Below are 21,792 nucleotides of genomic sequence, written 5' to 3'. Positions count from 1 at the left end.
CGCGCCCGCGGCGGCCCCGGGCGGCCCGGCCCGGCCCGGCCCTGCCCGCACCGCTGCCCGCACCGGGGCCGGGGCGCCGGGGACGGGGGAGTGCGGCCACCACCCCGCGTCGCGCCCCGAACTTTCCGCCAATGGCGGCGGCGGGGCGGGCACGGGACCCGCCCCCAAGACCCCCTCCCCACCGCCGGGGGCACCGGCACCCGCGGCAGCGGCATCCCCGGAGCCCCCCGGGGCTTCTCCGCACCCGCCGGCACGGGGGGACACCGGGCGGGGACGTGGCCGAGCCAGGGGACAGGAGCCGGCGCAGGGCTGGGGTACCCCAGGTTACAGATCCGTCCCCCCGCGGGTGCACCCTGAGTTCTGTACGGCCACGGCCGGGCACAGCCGCGGCTACAGCACCCCGGGCTGGGAACACCCCAACTGTGCACACCCCAGGCTATAGACACCCCAACTGTGCACACCCCAACTGTGCACACCCCAGGCTATAGACACCCCAACTGTGCACACCCCGACTGTGCACACCCCAGGCTATAGACACCCCAACTGTGCACACCCCAACTGTGCACACCCCAGGCTATAGACACCCCAACTGTGCACACCCCGACTGTGCACACCCCGACTGTGCACACCCCAGGCTATAGACACCCCAACTGTGCACACCCCGACTGTGCACACCCCGACTGTGCACACCCCAGGCTATAGACACCCCGACTGCGCACACCCCAGGTTATAGACACTCCAGGCCAGGTACAGCCCAACTTTGCACAACCCCAGGCTACAGGCATAGGCCAGGCTATGAACACCCCAGACTGCACCTCTCTGGTTTATGCACCCCCCAGAACTGTGCACCCCAAGACCTGCACACACCCCAGGCCAGGTACACCCCAGGATACGCACACCCACAGTTATGTACATATACAGATATGTACACACCCAAGCTATCCATGCGTGAGGCTACAGGCACCCCACGCTGGGTACACCCCAATCTATGCCCTGGTGTACGTATACCCCCTCCCCAGAGCCGTGTACCCCAAGAGTTACACACACCCCAGCCCTGAGTTACACACACCACAGCCCTGAGTTACACACACCACGGGTCACCTGCACCCCGAGTTCTGCACCCCAGGCTCTATACACCCCAATCCATGTGCACCCCAACCCACACACACCCCAACCCTCATATCCCCCAGCTCTATACATCCCAACCCATGCACACCCCTGGTTTACACCCCTCAGAAACGTGTACCCCAAAAGTTACATACTCCTCCAACCTCCCCATACCCCCCCCCCCACCACCACAAGCAGCAGCATCTCCCTCCTCACGGAGACACTTTTCCAACCAGGGGGAGCCCAGGCACGTGGCACCGGGCCTGACACGGGGGTCAGGCACATCCGAACCCCCAATTCCCCCCTTCCAAACCTCGGGATTTCTTCCCACCCCCTCCCTTCCAGCCGCTATTGTGCCACCACTACAGACCCCACCATTAATTAAGTTTCCATCCAGTGACAGCCCGCCAAAATGTTTGAAATAAACACGGAACAATTGAGATGGGATGATACAGACCGGGAACAAAGTCCCCGGCCAGAGGGTGGAGCGGAATGGAAATGAGGGATTGTAAATTGGGATGGTGGGAAGAAAGAGGGGAAGGGGGGAAGGGGAGGGGGGAGGCAGGCGGGGAGACGAGGATTCACAGCCCTCCGGCCATGAAATGATGCTGAAAGAAGTCATGCTGCTGGAATCCGTGGAAAATGAGGGGCCGGAGGGGCTGTGGGTTAAGGTGGAGCGGGTCGGGATGTCGGGGTGTCGGGGGCTGGGGGGGGTCGGGTGGAGGTGGGCGGCTCTCTGCCCGCTGGCCCTCGTGCTGAGCCCAGCAGCTGCCATGTGGGGTTTGCCAGAGGGTGGCTGGGTCGAGGGTCTGGCTGTGCCCCGGAGGGTCACAGTGACCCCGGCACAGGGGGGAAACGGTCCCAGGGCCGACCCGGTGACACCGCGGGGAAGTGGAACCGGCTGGGCTCGGAGCTGGGCAGGGAATCCACCCAGGAACCCCACGGATGGCTTTGGCCGGGTGCCCAGGGGCAAGGTGGCACCAGAGGCAGGGTGGCACCAGGCACTGGTGTCCCCACACCAGGACCTCTCCGCACCGAGGCCGATCCCCCGCCCAGTGAGGTGCTCAGCACCCTCCGGGGATGTTCTCTTGGGACACCGCAGGTGCAGGGAGGTGGGACATGGTGCCACCATCCCCGCAAGCACAGGGCGGTGTCTGCCCTAATGCCAGCACCCCGGCGTGAGTCTGCACCTCCGACCCCCTCCACAGCCCCCGACCCACCTTAACTGCGTGTTACTGGAGAAACCTTGGCACCAGCTGGACCAAACCACCGTGGCCACCAACCCTGGCTTCCCTCCCTCCACACGATATGGGGCACCCCCGCAGTCGGGGCATGGCCATCGAGGGGACCAGGAGCCCCTTCGGAGCAGCCCCCGGAGCTGGGGCTGAGCCGGGACCGGGCACAGCTCCCGCAGCACCCCGCAATTGTCTCAGCCCTCCGGACCAGCCCATGGGGCTGAGCACCTCTGGGCACCCACCGAGAAGCCACCCGTGCCGGGAGCTCGGTCTGGTGGCCGTCCCCTGACTGTGTCCCCAGCCTCGCTGTGTCCCCTGGCCACCCCCTCCTTGTCCCCGGCTGGCGCTGGGGGTTGTCCCCGAGGGACTGGGAAGGAGTGGGGGGGTCCGAGTCCCGGCCGCCCCCGGGAGCTCCCCGAAACCGCCGGCCCCTGCTGCGGGTCCGGAGCCGCTCCGGGCTCCCGCTTGGCCCCGGACCCCTCGGGCCGCTCCGGGATGCTCGGGCTCGCAGTGCCCTCTGGTGACCGCGGGCACAGCGGCCGGGAACCGCCACCCCCGGGCGAGGGGACCTCGGGGGGCTCGGCTGGGGCGGGGGAAAACCACGTCCCGCAGAGAAGCAGAACTTCGGCTCCTCCAACGGGACCTTGGAAGAGCACCCGGTGCCACCCCTGCCCTGGGCAGGGACACCTCCCACCGGGCCGGGCTGCTCCGGCCCCATGGGGCACCCACAGCTCCTCCAGCTCCTCACCACCTCCCCCACAACGCGTTTCTTCCTTTTATCCAATTTAAACGCACCCTCTTCCAGCTGAAAACTTTTCCCCCTTCTTCTGTCTCTACAGTTCCTGGTGAAAGCCTCTCTCCATCGCTCTTCCAAGATCCCTTAAGTATCACCAGGATGCCAGAAGGGTTTCTTCAGGCTGGATGGCCCCAGCTCTCCCAGCCTTTCCTCACAAGAGAGGTTCTTCCAGACCCCTGACCATCTCCATGTCCCCTCTAGATCTGCTCTGACTCATCCAGGACTGCTCTTCCCCAGACCCATCTGCCACTCAAGGAGCAGCTCCATGGCAGGAGGGACCATGGCTGCTTCCTTTGGGTTTTGATGATCCCATCTCTTCCTGCTGGGTCATCCCAAGGTTTCTTCTTTCCTGGGCAGGCCTCCCCCCTCCATCCTGGAGTCTCAGGAAGGTCCCTAGGGCATCCACACTGCCCACAAAATGTCCCTGTGGGGTGGCTCTGGGCACCCTCCACCCTATGCCGTGGGTGGGTGATGCTCCAGGCTAGGCTGTGCCCAGGGGCAAAAACCCTTCGGGAAAGGCAAAAGGGGGATTTGGGCCAGGAGCTGGAACCTTGGAGGGCTGCTCAGAGGCTGGAGGTCCCCAGCCTGTCCCCATCCAGCTCCCCATCCCCCAGGCTGCGTGGGGAGCTCTCCCGCCCAGCCGAGCACCCGAAGGAGCTGCGGCTGTGGGAGGCACCCACCTTGTCTTTAAAAAATAGCTCAGGAGCCTCAGCTCAGCTCCCAGCCCATCCCCGGGGACATGCAGGGATAACCCGAGCTCCTCTCCATGGCACCCAGCGGGTTCTGTCCCCTCTCAGTGTCCCCTCTCATCCAGACCCCCAGCCCGGTGTCCCTGAGAGTGGGAATGTGCCCTGGAAGGGCTTGGGGAGCTCAGGGAGCCTGTCAGGAGGGGATCCATGGGTGAGGGTCCCCAAGGCAGGGCAAGGGTCCCCATGGCAAGATGGGGGTCCCCAAAGCAAAGATGGGGTCCACATGTTGAAGCAGGGATCCACATGGCAAGGAGGGGGTCCACATCGAAAGGACGGGGTACACACGGCAAGGTGGAAGTCCCACAGCAAGGTGGGGTCCCCATGGCAAGGTGGGGTCCCCATGGCAAGGTAGAGGTCCGCACTAGTGGGAGAAGGTTCCCATGAAAGGATGAGGCTCCCAGCAGCTGGAAGAGAGTCCTCATGGCTGGCTGAGAGTCCCCACAATAAGATGAGGGTCCCCAGAGTGAGAAGAGGGACTAATGGTCACTGCAGCAGTGTGACCATCCCCACGGCTGTGTGAGGGTCCCCATGTCCTCACCCACCCTCACCTGCACGTGGCCTGGATGGGGGGAACATAGAGGAGAATCAGATCCTTGGTGGGGAAGAGCTCTGAACCCTGGGGTCAGCACAAAAGGGGCCAAGCCCCGGGGGTCCCCGTGGGCTGTGCCAGCGTGGTGACCCCAGGCTGGACAGACCCCGCCCTGCTCACCCCTGGTCCCCCCACTGCTGCCGCGCAGCCGGGCCCCACGCGTGCATCCTGCGGGGCGGCGAATGGAGCTGCCTATTGATTCGCAGCCCGGGCTAAAAATAACTTTCAACTCTTCATCCCGAGCTGTGAAAAATCCCCCATTGCTAGGCGACGGGTTACCGGGAGACAGCGGCGCTAGGCGACGGCGGTTGCTGCGGCGACGGCCCCCCCCGCCCGGCGCACTGCGGTCCAGCTCGGCCACCGCTGCTCCGGCCGGACCGGGGATGCTGCAGCTGCACCGGGGAGGCTCGGCCCAGGGTCCCGTCGCCGTGGGGACGGTCTGGGTGTGAGCTCCAGCATCCCCGGGGCGCTGGGATGGGAGGGGAGCAGCGGGCTGCGGGAGCCGTGTCACTTGGCTCTCGGCCGCTGGTCTGGCCGGACTGTGGGGACATCGGCCACCACCCTCCTGGCGCTCAGGAGGGACAGTCTCCATCGGGGGGGGGGGTCAGGAGGCTTGTGATGGTGACCCGTGGCTGCAGGGTGAAGTGGGGTGACCGGTTCCCCATGTCAGGCACTCCAGGGTGTGGGTACCCCCTGGACCAGTGACACCCAAGCTGTGTCCCCTTCCCCAGGGACACATACATACACGGAGTCTCCCCTTGCCCAGGGACTCCTCATGTTGAAGGAGTTTTCAGCCTTCTTGGCATGAAAATATCCCCAGGACATGGGGCTATCACAACTTGTCCACTCTGAGGCCTGGAGGCAGCCGGGGTTAGTGACAATGGGCTTGTGCCAGCCAGGATCAAGAGGACAACAGGGACTGTCCAGGGCCCCACTGCCTCCCAGTGCCTGCCAGCCCCAGTGGCACCTGGCCTGTTCTGGGTGCAGAGTGTGTCCCCAGGAGCTGGGCCATTACCCCTGCTCCCAGGCTGCTGCTGGGTGGCAATTCCCCTGGAACACCTCCTTGGGGACCAAGCACCATGGGGGGGACAGGGCACTGCTGGGGGGACAAGGAGCTGCGGGGGGAAGGACCTCAGGCAATGGGGAAAACACGCGGCACCTGGATGGGGCCAAGGATCCACACATCCCTGCAGTCACTGTCCCCTCCAGCAGCTTCTCCTGCACTTGTCACCCACTGGGCAGGGTGTGAGTGTGAGTGCGAGTGTGAGTGTGAGTGTGAGTGTGTGCACAGTCTCCTCCCCCAAACCCCCTCCCGGCTGCCAGTGCGAAACCCAACCTGCCTTATAAATAATGGAAGCAGGAGCCAGGCGCCGGATCCAGGCAGCTCCCTCAGCCTCCCCAGGGCCAGCTGGGCGCAGCAGCCGAGCTGGACCTGCTGCTCACATGGGGCCATGCCAGGGGAAGGCAGAGGGGATGGGGTTAAACGTGGCAGCTGAGCAGTTCCCTTCATTTTGGGGAGCAGTGGTGAAGCTGGGTCCAAACTGGGCGTGCTGGGTGGATGCTGAGCTGGCGGTGCTGGGAAATGGGGGACAGCAGTGGGACAACCCCCAGCAGGTCCCAGTGCCAGGCGTGGCTTGGGCAGGTGAATCCCCCCAGCGTGCAGGCACAGCGGCCTGTCCTGGGTGCCTGCTGCACCCCGGGGTGCTGGCACGGGGTCGAGTGTCACCGCTGTGCCTCAGGGGCTGTCAGCAGAGCCTGAGGCAGCTGCCGGGGTGAGCAGGGTCTGCAGCAGGATCTGCACCAGGATCTCCAGCCTGCCATGCCCTGGTGGGGAGAGAGACAGAGCAAGCATCCATCTGTCCATCCAGCCTTCCATCCACCCCTCCGTTCAGCCTTCCAACCCTCCCTCCTTCCATTTCTCCGTCCACCCCATCCCTCCATCCCTCTCTCAATCCCTCCATCCACCCTTCCATCCTTCCATTTCTTCCTCCACCCCTCCATCCCTTCATCTCACCATTCTTCCCTCCATTTCTTCATTCCTCCATCCTCTCCAACCCCTCCATCCTCATCTCTCCATTCTTCCCTCCATCCCTCCACCACTCCATTCATCCTTCCATCCCTCCATTTCTCCCTCCAGCCCACCCTGAATCTCTCCATTCTTCCCTCCATTTCTCCATCCCTCCCTCGATCCTTCCATCTCTCCATCCCCCCTCATCCTTCCATCCCCCCCTCCATCCGCCATCCTTCCACCCCTGCATTCCCCCACCCACCACCCCTCTCTCCCTGCACACCCAGCTGCCAGCCCAGCCCTGCCCGTACCCCCCCGCATCATTCCCCGTGTCCCGCACCCTCACCTCGCCTCTCCCGGTGCCGATGCCGGTGCCTTCCCACCGCGCTCCATTATCGCTGCCGGTGACCGTGTCCCTTTAACAGGCTCCGCTGGTGACACGCGTGTGCGTGTGTGCAAACGCGCGTGTGCGTGTGCTCCCAGCTCCCTGGGCTGGCTGGCAGGAGGGACCCCCCTTCTCCATCCCCCCGGATCCGGATCCGGCCCCATTCCCCCCCTCCACTCCCCGCTTATTTTTCCTGTTGTTTCGCGGGGTTGGGGCGGGGGCCGGGCGGGATCCGGCCCCTTTGCCAACGGAGATTTTGGGGGGGATTATTCGCCGTTTTCTGCCTGGTGGGATTTTTTGCTGCAACCGAAAGAAGACGGGCACAAGGCATGGCATGAGCTTCGGGAGACAGGGCTGGAGGTAAGAGCCGCTCGGGAAAACCCTTTACCACACAAAGCCGGTGCCGGGGTCGGTGCCGATGCCGGGGTCGGTGGCGGTGCCTGTTCTACCAGTACCGGTACCGGCACCGGCACCGGCACCGCAGCCACCCCCAGCCGCATCCCCCATCATGGAGCCGCGTTATATAACGGCGGCGGAGCCGGCCCGGCCCCGGGGCTCCCGGTCCGGTGGCCCCCCCTCCGCCCCCGCCTCCCGGTAGCTCAGCAGAGGATGGTGGTCGGTGTGACCCTCCCCCGCCCCAGTGATGCTGCCCCCTCCGCCCCCCCGGTTTCGGGAAGGGGGCTGCGGGGGGGGGGGGTGAGGTGATATGTTGTGTCCCCCCCCAGCATGGCCGGGCATCACCGGGTGGGTAACGGGCAGGGGAAAGAGGGGATCAGGTGGATCCCGCGGCATGCAGGGCTGCTTTGGGATCAGGGTGTAAGGGGACATCGCTGTAAGGACAGGGTCGCCCCGGTGTGGGGTTGATGTTTGCCCCCTTCCACCTCTGCTGCCAGCCTCTTGTCCTCCCTGGTGGCACCACTGGCATCCTCGAGGCTGCACCCAAACATCCAAACACCCCAAAACCTCGGCGTGTTTTTCCGTGGATGCAGGGTGACACGAGCCAAGGGATGGGGAGACAGGGGCAGCCTGCCCCATTCCCAGAGCCCAGGAGATGGAGGAAGGGGAAGGCCCTGGCTGGGATGGGGCCGAGGGCGCTGAGCCCCACAGCAGGGTCCGGCAGAGCCCAGCGTGGGGCCGTGCATCTGCCATCAGTCCAGGAGGGGAACAAGGAGTTTGTTCTGGTGGGGCAGGGGATGGCATCAGTGTGTGGGGTTGGGGACCAGGCAGACTCGACCCCATGGAATGGCTGGGGCTGAGCACGGCTGGGGGAAACTGAGGCACAGGGTTCTGGCAGCAACCAGCTCGAGAACCCCAAGATCTTGGCCATGTGGGGGTCCAGGGGTGCCATGGGGCACTGGGCTGAGGTGGCTCTGCCTCTTGGGCATCTGCCGGTGCTGCTGGGACATGGCAGTGCCTGGGCAGGGAAGGCCGGAGCGTGGCAGTTGCTGCAGCAGGGATGCTCCTGGCAGACCGTCTCCATGCCCACCCTCTGGCCAGGGTCTGGGGGGTCTCGGGACCCCTCCACAGCACCCTGAGGGGCCCTGCACGCAGCAGGCTGGGAGCAGTGGGCACAGAGCGAGCGCCATGCCGTGCTGGCATCTCCCCTCCTCTGGAAGCTGGGTGCTGATTTCACTCCGGCTACCAGGAAGAGGGAGGGAGGTGGCTTTGGAGTGGGGAGGACTCGCTCAAGCATCCATTTTTAATGAGCTAGATATCTATTTTTCCCCGAGCTGGCTTCCCCCACATCGATCCCTTTGCCCGTTCCCCTCCCTGTGCCAGCGGCTCCATGGCAGTGGCGAGCAGTGGGATGAGCATCCCTGGCACTGGGACCCTCACACCTCCCTAAATCCTGCTCCTGGGGAAGGAGTGACCCTCACTTGGGCCAGGGTAAGGTGAGAGTGGGGACAGGGTTCCCTTGTCCCCTCCGGTGGGGTCACAGCCGTGTTGACTATCCCATGGGGCTGTGGCCATGCTCCAGACAGAAGGACAACTGGAGTGGGAGCACTTTGAGTTTGGAGGTTGGATCCTGCCCCTCTGCCCTGCAGATTTAAGCTGTGCCTGGCTCAGACTCGGGCAGCTCCGTGGCAAAGCCACATCGGCCTGCCTGTAGCTCAGGCTCCCCATCTCCAATCTCCTATTGCTCCCCAGCAGTGCCTGTGCAGAACGAGCAGCACCCAGAGAGTGGAAAGGGGATTTGGGAGGCGAGTGGGTGCTGATGGTGTGGGAGGGAGCAGGATTGGGTGCGCGGGCAAGCAGAGCTCCTTTGGCAGCATCCCACCCCCTCCCAACCTCTGCCCACCAGCCACGGGGACCAGCCACGTGTGCTGGGTGCTCCAGGGCTGCTGGCTCACGGGAGGAGCTCAGGGGTGAAGAGGAGAGGGTTTGGGAGGGCACAGTTCAGCAGAGGCTGTTTCTCCAGGGTTTCTCCCTGCTGGAGGGATGATCTGTGCCCAGCTCTTGGACAGGGGAAGCAGGAGGCCAGTGCTGGGAGCAGGATCAGGATGGTGCCTTGGCTTTCAGGAGGCATCTGATGGATTTTGGAGCCCGTGCTAGCATTTAGCACCCACAGCCCACTGCATTGAGGGGTGCCATGGCTGGGCACTGCCTGCCCTGTTGTCCCACCAGCCTCGTGCCGATGGCCCCTGCTTGACCCCAATCCCAGCTCCCAGCCAGACCCCCGAGCCCAGGGGCAAAGGGGCATCAGTGCTTGTGTGGCTGTTGCCATGTCTGGAGGGACAGAGGGGTTTGGGGACACAAGTCCCAGCAGCACCTGAGGAGCACATCCATATCCTGGGCTTGGAGACAGCTCTCCTGGCTCCTCATGGGATCTTGCATTTCACCCCTTCCTGGGCCCAGGAGGGGCAGAGGGAAGGGCTGTGACACACTGAGAGCTGTCACTGGGCTCTGGCTGGGCTTGAAGCAAGAGGAGGCCAGGCCAGGCAGGATCCAGCACGTGAGGAGCTGCTCCCTCTTCTTGCCTTGGTCAGTGGAGAGCAGGGAGAAGCTTGGCTTGAGCATGAACATCCTTCCATGGTGTGAGAGTCAAGATCTCCAGAGCAGACTGGAGCAGAGGGGACCGGGGGTCCAGCTCTGCCTTGAATCTGCCCCTCCCATGCTCCCTTTGGGTGGGGGATCCCTCCCAAGTGGACAAGGGGCTGCCTGGGATAAGGAGAGAGGCCAGAATTTGCTGTCTCTGGGAGACTCGGGGTTTAGCACAGAAGGTGAAAGCTGCTGCAGGATGGGCTTGGTGGTCAGAGGAAGCCCTGCTGCGAGGAAGTTTTGCTTGGCCAGGCTGGGGGCTGGAGCTCTGCCTCCCCCCGACAACTCCCCCATGCTGAGGGCTGGGGGGGACAGGAGCTGCACCTCCCAGTGCCCCTGGACAGGAGCTGTTCCCTCAGCAAAGCCCAGAGTGGTGGGGATCCGAGCAGAGCTTGGTGTTGGCACCTCAGCCAGCTTTTCCCAGCTCCCTGGGCATGGGGCCGACCCTGCAAAGCCTGAGCCTGACTTTTGGGAAGGCTGTGGGACCTGGGAGAGAGCAGTGCTGGGAGTCCCTATCGTGAGAGCTCCGCTGCTTGGCCGTGAGCTGCAAGACCCAGCGATGGATCCACCAGCCCGGCTGGCACTGAGAGAAGCAGCCCCCAGCAGTGGCACCCAAACCTCTGATTTTCCCAGCCCTTCCTAAGCCTCTTTGTCCACTGCAAGGTGGGATGAGCTCTTTGGCATCGTTGGGAGCCAGCAAGGGAGCGGGAAAGCTGCTCTCAGCCCTTTGGTCTCCCCAGGAGCTCTCAGGGCAGCCTCAGGAGGGAGTTTCCCAGCTCCCATCACACAAACAGCAGCTCTCCAGGGCCAGCTGGAGAGGCAAGGCCCTTCCCTACTGTGAATTCCTGGACTGTGCAGCAAGGAAAAGGTATCACTGAGTTTGGAGCTACGCTCTGAGCCTGTGTCCCAGCTCACCTGTGTGAGTGCCGAGCCCGGGAGCACAAACCCACCTGCGCACACACACACAGGTACAGCACCTCCCTACCCAAACACAGCCACGGCCCCTCCATCTCCGGGGAAGCCAGTGGCTCTTCCAGGGTCTTTAGAGGCTCCTCTGCATTGCCGGGGTGATCCAAGCCCTCTGAAGAGACCCAGCCTCGGGGCTCGGTGGTCGCACAGCCCCGACTCACAGCACGGGCAGCGTTCTGACCCCGTGGGATCAGAGCAGGGGGCAGCTGCGCACCGCGGAGCTCTGCGGCGGGATGTCTTTATCACCGCCATGTGCTCTGCGCGGCAGGTTCAGCCCCCCCAGGCCAGAGCCTGCCTGGCCTCGCTGCTGCCCGGGGCCATCGCGCAGAGCCGAGGGAGCCTCAGGAAGCTCATCCCCTCAGGAGTGCTGGACAAAAGCCTCGGCTGCGTGCTCCGCCACAGCACTCCGTGTCGGGTGTGTTTTCTCCGCCTGTAGAGCAACTTGATTTGCTGCATTAGTAAAAATAGACGGGCTAATGAATTCAGCTGATGCAACCCTGGGCGCGCGTGCCCGCGCCGGCTCCGGCTGTGCGTGTGCGAGTGTGAGCGTGTGTGAGCCACGGGGCTTGTGCCAGGGCGTCCCCCCGCTCGCAGGCTCCGGCGGGGAGTCCGTGTGTGTTTACACATCCCTGTGTGCGTGTGCGTGTGTGTGCAGCAGCCGTGAGCCATGGCTGCTCGCTGCCGCACAGCTCTGCCGCCCGAGCCGAGCGGCGGCTGCACGGAAATCCTTTCGCAGCAGCTTTGGGTCCTGGCAGGGAGATAACAAGGCTCCGAGCCGGGCTGGGGGGGCAGCAGCAGAGACCTGGTGGGGTGATAGCAGGGTCTCACGGGGAGTTCGTGGGGTAGTCGTGGATTCTCTCAGGGATCTGGTGGGGCAATAGCAGATCTTCCCAGGAGCCTGCTGGGTGATACTAGGATCTCCTACCAGGATCTCTTGGAGCAGTGCTGGATCTTCACAGGGACCTGGCGGGTGATGTAGGTTCCCTCAGAAGGAAGGGGGCAGTGGTGGACCCTGCCCGGGGCCCGGCAGCGCCGGACGCTCGCGGGGACGCGGGCGCGGTGTCCCTGCGCGGTGCCGCTGTCCGCGGTGCTGAGCGGAGCCGCTGGCCGCGGTGCTGACCGGCACGGGCCGCTGGCCGCGGTGCTGACCCCAGCAGCACCGGGCTCCCGGCGGCTCCCGGGGGCTCCCAAGCCGGTCAGTCCGGGGTCTCCCGTGGCCTCCGGTCCGGCTGACACGGAGCTCTCGGTGGGCTCCAAGCCCGGCTGTCCCAGAGCTCAGCCCTGACCGTGGCTGCAGCAGGATTGCCAGTCTGATCCAGGAGCCAGGGATCTCCCAGCCAGTGCCACGCAGGGAGGCACTAACAGGGTGGCTGCTCGTCTCTTACAGCCCTCATCCCTCTTCACTACCACGTGGGGATAGTAAACTCTCCAACAGGTTGGACAAGCTCTGTCTTCCTGACAGTTTGCATCCTGTTCATCCCAGCATCTCCATTGTCTGGGCAATGTTTGTGGTGACAGGCTCTCAGACCCCGGCTTTCTTCTCTCTCCCTGCGTCAAATCCGCCCCCTGCCACTGCATCATCACTTACTGCGGGTGACGAACCCCTCCTGAACGAGTGACTTCTCTGGCAGTGACGTATCCTGTGGAATGTGCGCCCTGGAGTGGATTCGGGAGACTGAAGGACTTTGACCTTTGCTTTTGTCAGGTTTTCTCCCGCTGGATTGGGAGCTGGCACTCCACTGCTGGGAGATGCTTCTCCATGAGAGAGCAAAGGGGGGCTCTTATAGAGGGGGGCTGCAAATCTGGGCCCTCCCTTCCTGTGGGATCCCAGAGCCAGGATGGCTGTACCAAGCACTGAACAATCCTGATGATGATGTGCTTGGCCCAGTCATGCAATCTGCAAACAGTGAGATGACAGGGAGGAGGGAAAAGGATGAATCTCTGCTTTCCTGCTGCTTTGGAGTGGCCAAAAAGCATATGGAGGTGTTCACGGAGCTGCTGGAACATCGGACAGGGTCTGTGCTGACACCTCCAAGGCAGACAGCTTTGTGTTTGCCTGTCCATCCACTGTCTCTGGGCTGGGAGGGGCTGGGGAGGCACAGGGCGCGCTCTGGGTGTCCTTGCACTCAGAGACCTCGAGGGGCTGTGGGAGGTGCACTTTGGACATCAGAGCAACGTGGCCTCAGCCCTGGGCTGCAGGAGCTGCGGGGCTGCCTGGCTGCAGGCTGGGGCTTTCCTGTGGCACAGGAGGGCAGATCCCAGCACTGCCCCTTGGTGCCTGAGACGGCGGCTACTGGACCCAATCCCCTCCCCAGCCCACCTTCTCCACACTGGGGTCTTTCCCCAAGAACAGTTCTGTGCCTGGGAGTGGTAGGAACCCCCAAATTCTTGCCTGCTCATTTCCCCAGAGAGAAATGCCTGCCTGGTTTCCCCCCACCACTGCCCAGATCCGCCTGTGCCCAGAGGCTCGAATCTCTGTCCGTCTTTCTATATGAAGTGACTTCCCAGCTCACTCAAGGCTGGGGGTTTCTGTGCTCTAGACAGGCAGCCTGAACGCTCTGGGCGGGGGGACCTGGCTCAGCTTTCCAAGGCAGGAGTGGGAAAGCTGCTGGACCCACTCAGCCCCCGCTGAGCTCGGCCCCAGGGACCAGCTGAGGTCTGAGCTGCTTGGATCCGTTGCCAAAACCTCCTGCTGGCTGCGTGTGAGTCCGGCGACTTGTCAGCATCTGTGTCCTCCTGTGACTGTCCCCTTGGGCTCCCGAGGCCCGGGGCTGCCCCTCTGCCACCACCTGCCCTCTCCCTGGGGGCAACCAGCGTGCCCAGCTCGGGCTCGGTGCCGGAGCAACAGCCTCTCCGCGCCACCTGGTAGTTATCTGTTCGGATTTGTGCTCTGTGGCTGCGTGAGACACCCCCGTGCACGTTCTGTTTACTTCCCTAATTGCTGCCAAGCACCGAGCCGCTGGTTTTAAGTTTCTCTCCCTCTCCACTCCCCTTCTCGTGCTTTCAAGCGAGTTTAACACATGTCCAAGCATCGGCGGCCCAGCTCCGCTGTCGGGCAGCGTGAGCGGAGGCAGCAGCGGCTTCATCCAAGCCGGGAGCGGCGCCAGACTGTCTGCACAGGGCTGGGCTCGTCCCCGGAGGCTGCATCTCGCCGGGACGCTGCCACCGAGCCGGGCTGTCTGCTGGCACCTCCGCTCGCACCACGGGAGAGGCTGCGGCAGCTCCCACCAGCCCCGTCCCACGGCCCCGCTGTGCCGGGAATGGTGTCCTCGGGACATGCCACGTGCCGTGCATCCCGTGGGGTTTTCCAGCTGTGCCACTGGCGTCTGACTGCACTTCTGAGCTCTTTTCTGGGTGGCTGCTCCCTCCCTGGCTGCTCCAGGAGAGCTGGATGAGGCCAGGGATGCGGTGAGGGTGGAAGGGATGGGCTGGGGGCAGCAGGGGATGTAGGCTGCATTCTGCTTCCAGGCTGCATGGAGCACCCCTGGGGACCACGGAGCTTGGCCATGAGCAGGGTGCTCCTCCCTTGGTGCCCCTCCATTGGGGCTTGACTTTCTCCTTCCCAAATCAAGCAGCTATAATAATTCCCTTGCTTTAATCTTGGGTCCAGGAGGAGCTGGCAGGGAAGAAGGTCCTCAGCTCCCATCACTGATGGACGGATGGATGTGCCATCCACATCCTGGGGCTTCAGGGCCAGGTCCCTGTCCCCTGCTCCATGCACTGGAAGCTGCATTCCCGTGCTTCAGCTCCTCGTGCCCCCAGGGGTTGCCAGGATCAGATTTTTGGCAGGGTTTGGCATGGCCCTGGCACACAGGGTGTGGGCAGGGCAGGCAGCAGTTGGGCAGGGCCCTGCGCCAGGTCCCGGCTGTGGCAGGGGGAGGGGGCTGAGCCCCCATTAATAATTCACCTCCATATTTATAGAGGGAAATGGGTTGAATAATGGATGGCGGGTGCGGCGGGGCCGCTGGGAAGCCGGCCTTGCTGCCACTGCAATATTTATTGGCCTGCTTTGCTGGGTGCTGCCCGCCTGCCTCGAGGCTCCACGAGGATCAGCGACGCTCCGGCTGGCACAGACTCGCTGCTGAGTGCCTGGCTGCTCTGCTCTGCTCCTCTGCCTCCTCTCCCCTCCATAAAAATGCACTTGAGGCTGGAGCCCCTCTGCTCTGGAGCCAGGCTGGGAGAGCTGGGGGTGTTCACCTGGACAAGAGAAGGCTCCAGGGAGAACTCAGAGCCCCTTGCAGGGCCTGAAGGGGCTCCAGGAGAGCTGCAGAGGGACTGGGGACAAGGGATGGAGGGACAGGCCAAGGGGGAATGGCTTCCCACTGCCAGAGGGCAGGGAATGGATGGGATATTGGGAAGGAATTGTTCCCTGGGAGGGTGGGCAGGCCCTGGCACAGGGTGCCCAGAGCAGCTGTGGCTGCCCCTGGAACCCCGGCAGTGTCCAAGGCCAGGCTGGAACAGCCTGGGACCGTGGAAGGTGTCCCTGCCCATGGCAGGGGGTGGAATGAGATGAGCATTGAGGTCCCTTCCAATCCAAACCATTATGGATCCTTCTCTGTCTTCCATTGGCCATGCTGGATTCTAGGCTCAGAGAAGGATGTGAACATCCAGGGACAAATCCCCATCTGTCCCTCATCACAGGGGGACACCAGGGCCATGCAGCTTCTAGGAGGACCCTGCTCTGTGTCCCAGACATGTCCCCTCTGTGGCTGTGTCCAGCAGCCCTGCACCACCTGGTCCCATGTGCCACCCTACTCAGGGACCCCCAGGATCTCCCCCCTCACTGGTACCACCACCTCCCCCAGCCATGGCCACCCTCCCTAGCAGAGCCACATCCCCTCATCCGCCACCCCTGTGTTACAGAGAGATCTGTGGAAGATGTCGAACCCGAGAAACGGCGACACCAAGCCCCCATGTTTGCCCCGCAATGGACTGGTGAAGATCCCCACGCAACCCAACGGCCTCGGCTCCGCCAGCATCACCAAAGGCACCCCCGCCGTGAAAAACCGCCTGTGCCAGCCTTCCTCCGTGCCTGCCATCCTCAGCCCGGCCTTAGCCCACCGCAGCGACCTGCCCATCCCCAGCCTGGCCTCCCCGCTCTCCTTGGCCACTCTGGCCAGCGTCTCCTCCCCTCCCGGCGCTTCCTTGGTGGGACTGAACGCGAGCGAAGGCTCGGAGCAGCCCTCTCCAGAGCGGCTGCCGGGCTCGCCTTCGGAAAGGCAGCTGGCGGTGGACGAGAAGATCCTCAACCGCTTGTTCTGGTACTTTTCGGCGTGCGAGAAGTGCGTGCTGGCGCAGGTGTGCAAGGCATGGCGGCGGGTGCTCTACCAGCCCAAGTTCTGGGTGGGCTTGACGCCCGTCCTGCACACCAAAGAGCTCTACAACATCCTGCCCGGTGGAGAGAAGGAGTTCGTCAGCCTGCAGGGCTTCGCTGTCCGCGGCTTCGACGGCTTCTGCCTCGTGGGCGTCTCCGACCTGGACATTTGTGAGTTCATTGACAACTACCCCCTCTCCAAGAAGGGGGTCAAGTCCATGAGCCTTAAGAGGTCAACCATCACAGATGCGGGGTTGGAGGTAGGTGACCATGCTGAAGTGACCGGGGTGGCTGATATGTGCTGCTGGCGGGTCAGTCCTGGTGGCCTTGGGGACACGCACGCGGGCAGAGCTTTCACGGGTGGCAGGGAAGGAGCAGGCAGGTGGCACGGCCATCCCGCAGGGCTGGCAGCACCGGGGGCCCTGCCTGCGGTCTGGGCAGTGGGATGGGTGCAGCAGGGAGTCAGGAGGCAGTCAGGGGCTTCGTCCCTGCTGCATGTGGGTGCTGCCAGGAAGGCAGAGCCAGGTGAGGCGGCTGTGCTGCTGGGCGGTGGATGTGGCAGTGGGTGACAAGCAGGGCTCTGGGAACAGGACATTCCCACTTGGCTGGCTGCTCCTGAGCAAGGGGGTTACCCAAGCAAGGGGCTGAGGGTCAGGTAGAAATGGGACAATTCAGGGGGCTAGGCAAGGTCCCCACCCAGACCCTTGCCCTGTGCCATGGCCAGACACAGCACCAGCTGCTCCATGGGCACATCTCACCCGAGCAGTTCCTGTGCTGGGAGTGGGCGTCAATCCCGGCCCTGCCAACAGCACCTGGTACAGTGCTGGGGCTGCACCTGGGGGTCCCTGCCTGTCCCCTCCCATTCCCCACTGATGCTGGCGTGTCCTAAATTGAGTGCTGAACCCATGCCAGGGAGGTCCCAGGGAGAAGACTTGACCCAGGCCAGACCGGGAGCAGTGGGAAGAGCCATGGGGGGCTCAGAGGGAGCCGGGGCAGGGACACAGGGATGCATAAGGGTGGCTGGCAGTGCCCAGCACGGCCTGACCCCCTGCCCCTCGGCAGGTGATGCTGGAGCAGATGCAGGGCGTGGTGCGGCTGGAGCTGTCGGGCTGCAACGACTTCACGGAGGCCGGGCTGTGGTCCAGCCTCAACGCCCGCATCACGGCGCTGAGCGTCAGCGACTGCATCAACGTGGCCGACGACGCCATCGCCGCCATCTCACAGCTCCTGCCCAACCTCACCGAGCTCAACCTGCAAGCCTACCACGTGACGGACACGGCGCTCGCCTACTTCACCGCCAAGCAGGGCTACACCACCCACACCCTGCGCCTCAACTCCTGCTGGGAGATCACCAACCACGGCGTGGTCAACATGGTCCACAGCCTGCCCAACCTGAGCGTCCTCAGCCTCTCGGGCTGCTCCAAGGTGACGGATGATGGCGTGGAGCTGGTGGCCGAGAACCTGCGGAAGCTGCGCAGCCTTGACCTGTCCTGGTGCCCTCGCATCACCGACATGGCCCTGGAGTACATCGCCTGTGACCTGCACAAGCTGGAGGAGCTGGTGCTCGACAGGTAAAGGGCTGTGCTGAGCCATGCTGTGCCGTGCCGTGCCATGCCATGTTGAGCCATGCCAGGCCATGCCATGCCATGCTAAGCTATGCCAAGCCATGCCAAGTCATGCCATACCATGCTGAGCCATGCCATGCCATGCCATGCCATGCCAGGCCATGCTGAGCCGTGCTGTGCCACATCATCCCATGACAAACCATGCCGTGCCAAGCCGTGCCATGCTGAGCCACGCTGGAAGCTGAGGGTGCAGCATGGGAGCCATGGTTTGGGGACACCCATGGGTGACCAGCTGGCCCTGACACCCTGTGTCCCGGCAGGTGCGTGCGGATCACTGACACCGGCCTCAGCTACCTGTCCACCATGTCATCCCTGCGGAGCCTCTACCTGCGCTGGTGCTGCCAGGTAGGTGTGGAACTGCGCCCGTCCTGGCTCGGCACGGCAGAGAGGGCATGGTGGCACCTCCCTGGGGATGAGCCATGAGCTCAGGGTGGGCTCCCGGGGCTGGCTGGAGACCCCAAGACTCGGTGCTAGGAAGCAGACAGCTCCTGGGAGCTCAGCAGGACTCAGCCCTGGCACCCTGACCCTGTGTCTTGCCCCAGCACCAGTATCCCCAGACCCAGTGCCTTGCTCCAGCATCCTGCTGCAGCCCCAGGCTGCCTGCCCTGGCCTCCCTCCTCCCTGTCCCACAGCCCAGACCCAGTACCCCAGCCCTGCACCCCAAATCCTGCCCCAGCATCCTGCTACAACATCCCACATCCTGCTCAGGCTCCCTTCCCCAGCACCCAGCTCCCTGCACCCTGTCCCATCACAGCTCCCTGCCCCAGCACCCAGAGCCAGCACACTGCCCCAGCATCCTGCACCCTGCTTCAGGTTCCCAGCCCTGGCACCCAGTTCCCAGCAGCGCTGTGAGCCCTGGTGCTGTGGTTGTCCCCACTGTCCCCCCTCATCCCCACCCCAATTTCTTTTCCAGGTGCAGGATTTTGGCCTGAAGCACCTCCTGGGCATGGGCAGCCTGCGCCTCCTCTCCCTGGCCGGTGAGACCCTCACCCTGCTACCGGGGACCAGAGACATGGGACCCCATGGGGCTGGGGAGGCAGAGGGCATGGGGACAGAGAGCCCTGGGGACAGCCTGGGGACAGGCAGCATCCCCCAAGCCAGCAGGCAGCTGCATCCAGCCTAGCTTGTGGGGAAGGAGCCACAGCTGGGCTCTTGGGGTGTTGTAGGTTTTGGGGTGGTAGTGTTTTGGGAGCTCTGTTTTGGGGATTCAGGTTTTTTGGGGTGCTGGTTTTTGAGGGCACTCTTTTTTGGGGTGGGTTTTTTGGGGGATTTTAGGCTGACATTCTTGGGGTGCAGCTGTTTTGGGTGTTGTTTTTCGGGGTGTTGGTGTTTTGGAGCACTGTTCTTTGGCATGCTGGTTTTTCTGGGTTCTGGTGGGATTTTTTGGGTGCTAACTTTGAGGGTTTTGGTATTTTGGGGTGCTGGTGCTTTAGGGTGCTGGTTTTTGTGCGTGTTTTTAAGTGCTGGATTTTTTGGATGCTGATATTTTGGGTGATTTCGTTGGAGTGTTGGGGTTTTTGGGGTACATTTTTTTTTAGCATGCTGGTTTTTTTGGGTTCTGTCTTTTAGGTGCAGCGAGTTTTGAGGTGCTGGGTTTTGAGGTGCTTTTCTTTTGGGTGTGGGTGTGCTTGTGGTGTTGGGATTTTGAGGTCCTGATCCTTCAGAGTGTGGTTTGGGGGTCTTTTGGCGTTTTGGAACGCTGGTGTCTTTGAGATGCTATTTTTTGGGATGCTGTTTTTTGGGATGCTATTTTTTGGGGGCGCTGGTGTTCTGGGCTGACACCCTATCTCCCTGCAGGCTGCCCCTTGCTGACCACCACGGGGCTTTCGGGGCTAGTGCAGCTGCAGGAGCTGGAGGAGCTGGAACTCACCAACTGCCCCGGGGCCACCCCGGAGCTCTTCAAGTACTTCTCCCAGCACCTCCCGTGCTGCATGGTGATCGAGTAGCGCCGGACCCGGCCGCCCGCTCCCGCGCCCACCCCGGCCGCCATCGCCCACCCCATCTCCCTCCGGCTGCTGGGGGATTCGAGAGACGCCCCCGATTCCAACCGAGCCCGGACATCCCCCGCATCGACGCCCCCGAGGGACGCGGGGCTCCGGGGGGAGATGGGGGAAGGCGTCGCCCCCGGCCGGAGCCCCCCCGGCTACCATGTAAATTCCCTCCCCCCCCGCCGCCGCCATCGCCCGTGCTCCTCCCGGTGTCCTGCCAATCCCTTCCGGACAGACGAACGGACATCATGGAAGCCCAAATTGGGAAGGCGACGCTGTGTGCCCCCCCCTCCCCCCCGGCCGCATCCTGCTTCCCCCGCCCCGGGGCCGAGCGGGCGCACGGCCCCGCCACCAAGGATGCTCCTGGGGACCAAAGGATGCTCCCAGGGATGGGCGAGAGGAGGATGCTTATATTTGGGTGGCGGCGGAGGCTGGATGGGTCCCCTCAGGCCCCCGCAGGGGGTCACCGAGCTCAACCCCCCCCCCCGCCCCGTGCTGCGTGTCCCCTCCAGCCCCCCCAGCCCTGCCTTTGGGGCACTTTCTCCCGGTGAATAGGATGTCCCTCTCCGCCCGCCCGCCGCCCTCGCATGCTCGCTTGCTTCAGTCTCGTGCTACGGCAGGTTTCGGGGTACCCGGGGGCACGGTGACAAGTGACAGCCCCCACTGAGCCCCTCCACGCGGCTTCGCCCCGGCCGGATCCTGCCCCGGCAGCCGGGCTCTCCTGGCGAGCACCCCCCCCGCCGTCGCCCTGGGGACCCCACTGCACCCCGTGGGGCCGTGGGGGCGATGCCAACGCCGAGGAGCGACCCATCCGTCTGGGATGGGACATCCCGGGGGACCAGGGCCACGTCTGAGCCACCACGGTGACACCGGCAGCACAGAGAGACGACAGGAGGTGGCACCTAGGACACACTGCCACCGCCACCGCTCTTCCAGCTGAAAAGCCATCGCCCCGATGCCAGCGGCAAGCGGGGACCGGGGGGACCCCTGGGCTGAGCCGAGATGGGACCGAGCCGGCTCGGGGCTGGGGTGCCCACGGGGACCCAGCGCGGGAGGGGCTCGGTGGCCGCCCCCGGGGCATTGCCCGCCGCCACACCAGCCCTGGGAGGAGTGTGGGCATGGATATGGCCATGGACATGGGCACGGACACGGGATGGGCACGGACACGGACACGGACACGCTTTCGGTTTGTTTTGCCTTTGTACCGGCCGGGAAGGAACTGCTGCACCAACCGCCGCCTCCTCTCCCTCCTTTGTCCGAAACGCCCCTTTCTGACCCCAAAGTGCCACAAAGATCCTCGTGGCCCTGGAAGGGGGTTTGGGAATCCCCGGGGCTGCGGGACAGGGTGGTACTGCTGGGGCTCGGAGCACCCTGCAAGGGGGTGGGGGGCTGCCTGCACCCCCAAACCCACCAGGGTCCCTGGGCACGGAGGCCAGGCAGCACAGTGGCACACAGAGGGTCCCTGCAGGTGACAGCAGCAGTTATGGGGTGCCATAGCCCTGCACGACTCTCTGGTCCCACGTTGCACAGACAGCCGCAGCACGGCCCCCACACCCTCCTCTGCACCCCCCATGGCAGCGCGTCCCCACGCCCCTTGCACCCCTGCTCCTCTGTGCACCCCTACATCCCTGCATCTGTACGCCTCCAATGCCCCCCATATCCTCTCGGCACCCCCATTTCCCACCCTGCACCCTGACCCACAAAGCACCCACAGACCCCTGACCCCCATTTATCCCCCCCGCATCCCCATCCCTAATGCACCCCACATCTCCCCGGCACTCCCACCCCCAATGCACACCCTCTCACCTGGCACTGCTCCCCATGGCAGGGTGCCCCCATGCCCTCCAGTGCACCCACTCACCCTTGTGCATCCCTATAATGCTCCAGTTCACTCCTACGCTCCCAATGCACCCCCTATCGCCCCCGGCACCCCCATTTCCCACCCTGACCCCTAAACCGCATTTTCCCTTGCACTCCCAGTCCCTCTA

General features: G+C 63.9%; 2 protein-coding genes across 2 annotated transcripts; one reads left to right on the top strand and one right to left on the bottom strand.

The window, feature by feature from the left end:
- Window positions 1-59: 59 nt before the first annotated feature.
- Window positions 60-6,918, bottom strand: LOC125334121. Its single transcript, XM_048320637.1, has 2 exons — window positions 6,831-6,918; window positions 60-6,300 (listed from the first exon to the last, which is right to left on the bottom strand). Exon 2 carries the CDS (start codon window positions 2,237-2,239, stop codon window positions 1,193-1,195), a length of 1,047 nt encoding a protein of 348 aa, XP_048176594.1. The 5' UTR covers window positions 2,240-6,300; window positions 6,831-6,918; the 3' UTR covers window positions 60-1,192.
- A 4-nt stretch (window positions 6,919-6,922) lies between these two features.
- FBXL16 (F-box and leucine rich repeat protein 16) lies at window positions 6,923-21,036 on the top strand. The gene is made up of 6 exons (XM_048320626.1): window positions 6,923-7,229; window positions 15,741-16,451; window positions 17,254-17,762; window positions 18,077-18,161; window positions 18,730-18,793; window positions 19,614-21,036. The coding sequence occupies exons 2-6, from the start codon at window positions 15,756-15,758 to the stop codon at window positions 19,760-19,762; spliced, it is 1,503 nt and encodes a 500-aa protein (XP_048176583.1). The 5' UTR covers window positions 6,923-7,229; window positions 15,741-15,755; the 3' UTR covers window positions 19,763-21,036.
- The last annotated feature ends 756 nt before the right edge of the window (window positions 21,037-21,792 follow it).

Source organism: Corvus hawaiiensis, chromosome 16 (assembly GCF_020740725.1).
Source record: "Corvus hawaiiensis isolate bCorHaw1 chromosome 16, bCorHaw1.pri.cur, whole genome shotgun sequence".
Taxonomy (NCBI): domain Eukaryota; kingdom Metazoa; phylum Chordata; class Aves; order Passeriformes; family Corvidae; genus Corvus; species Corvus hawaiiensis.
The sequence above is the reverse complement of the archived record's forward strand: the minus strand, read 5'-3'. Positions and strand labels throughout refer to the sequence as shown.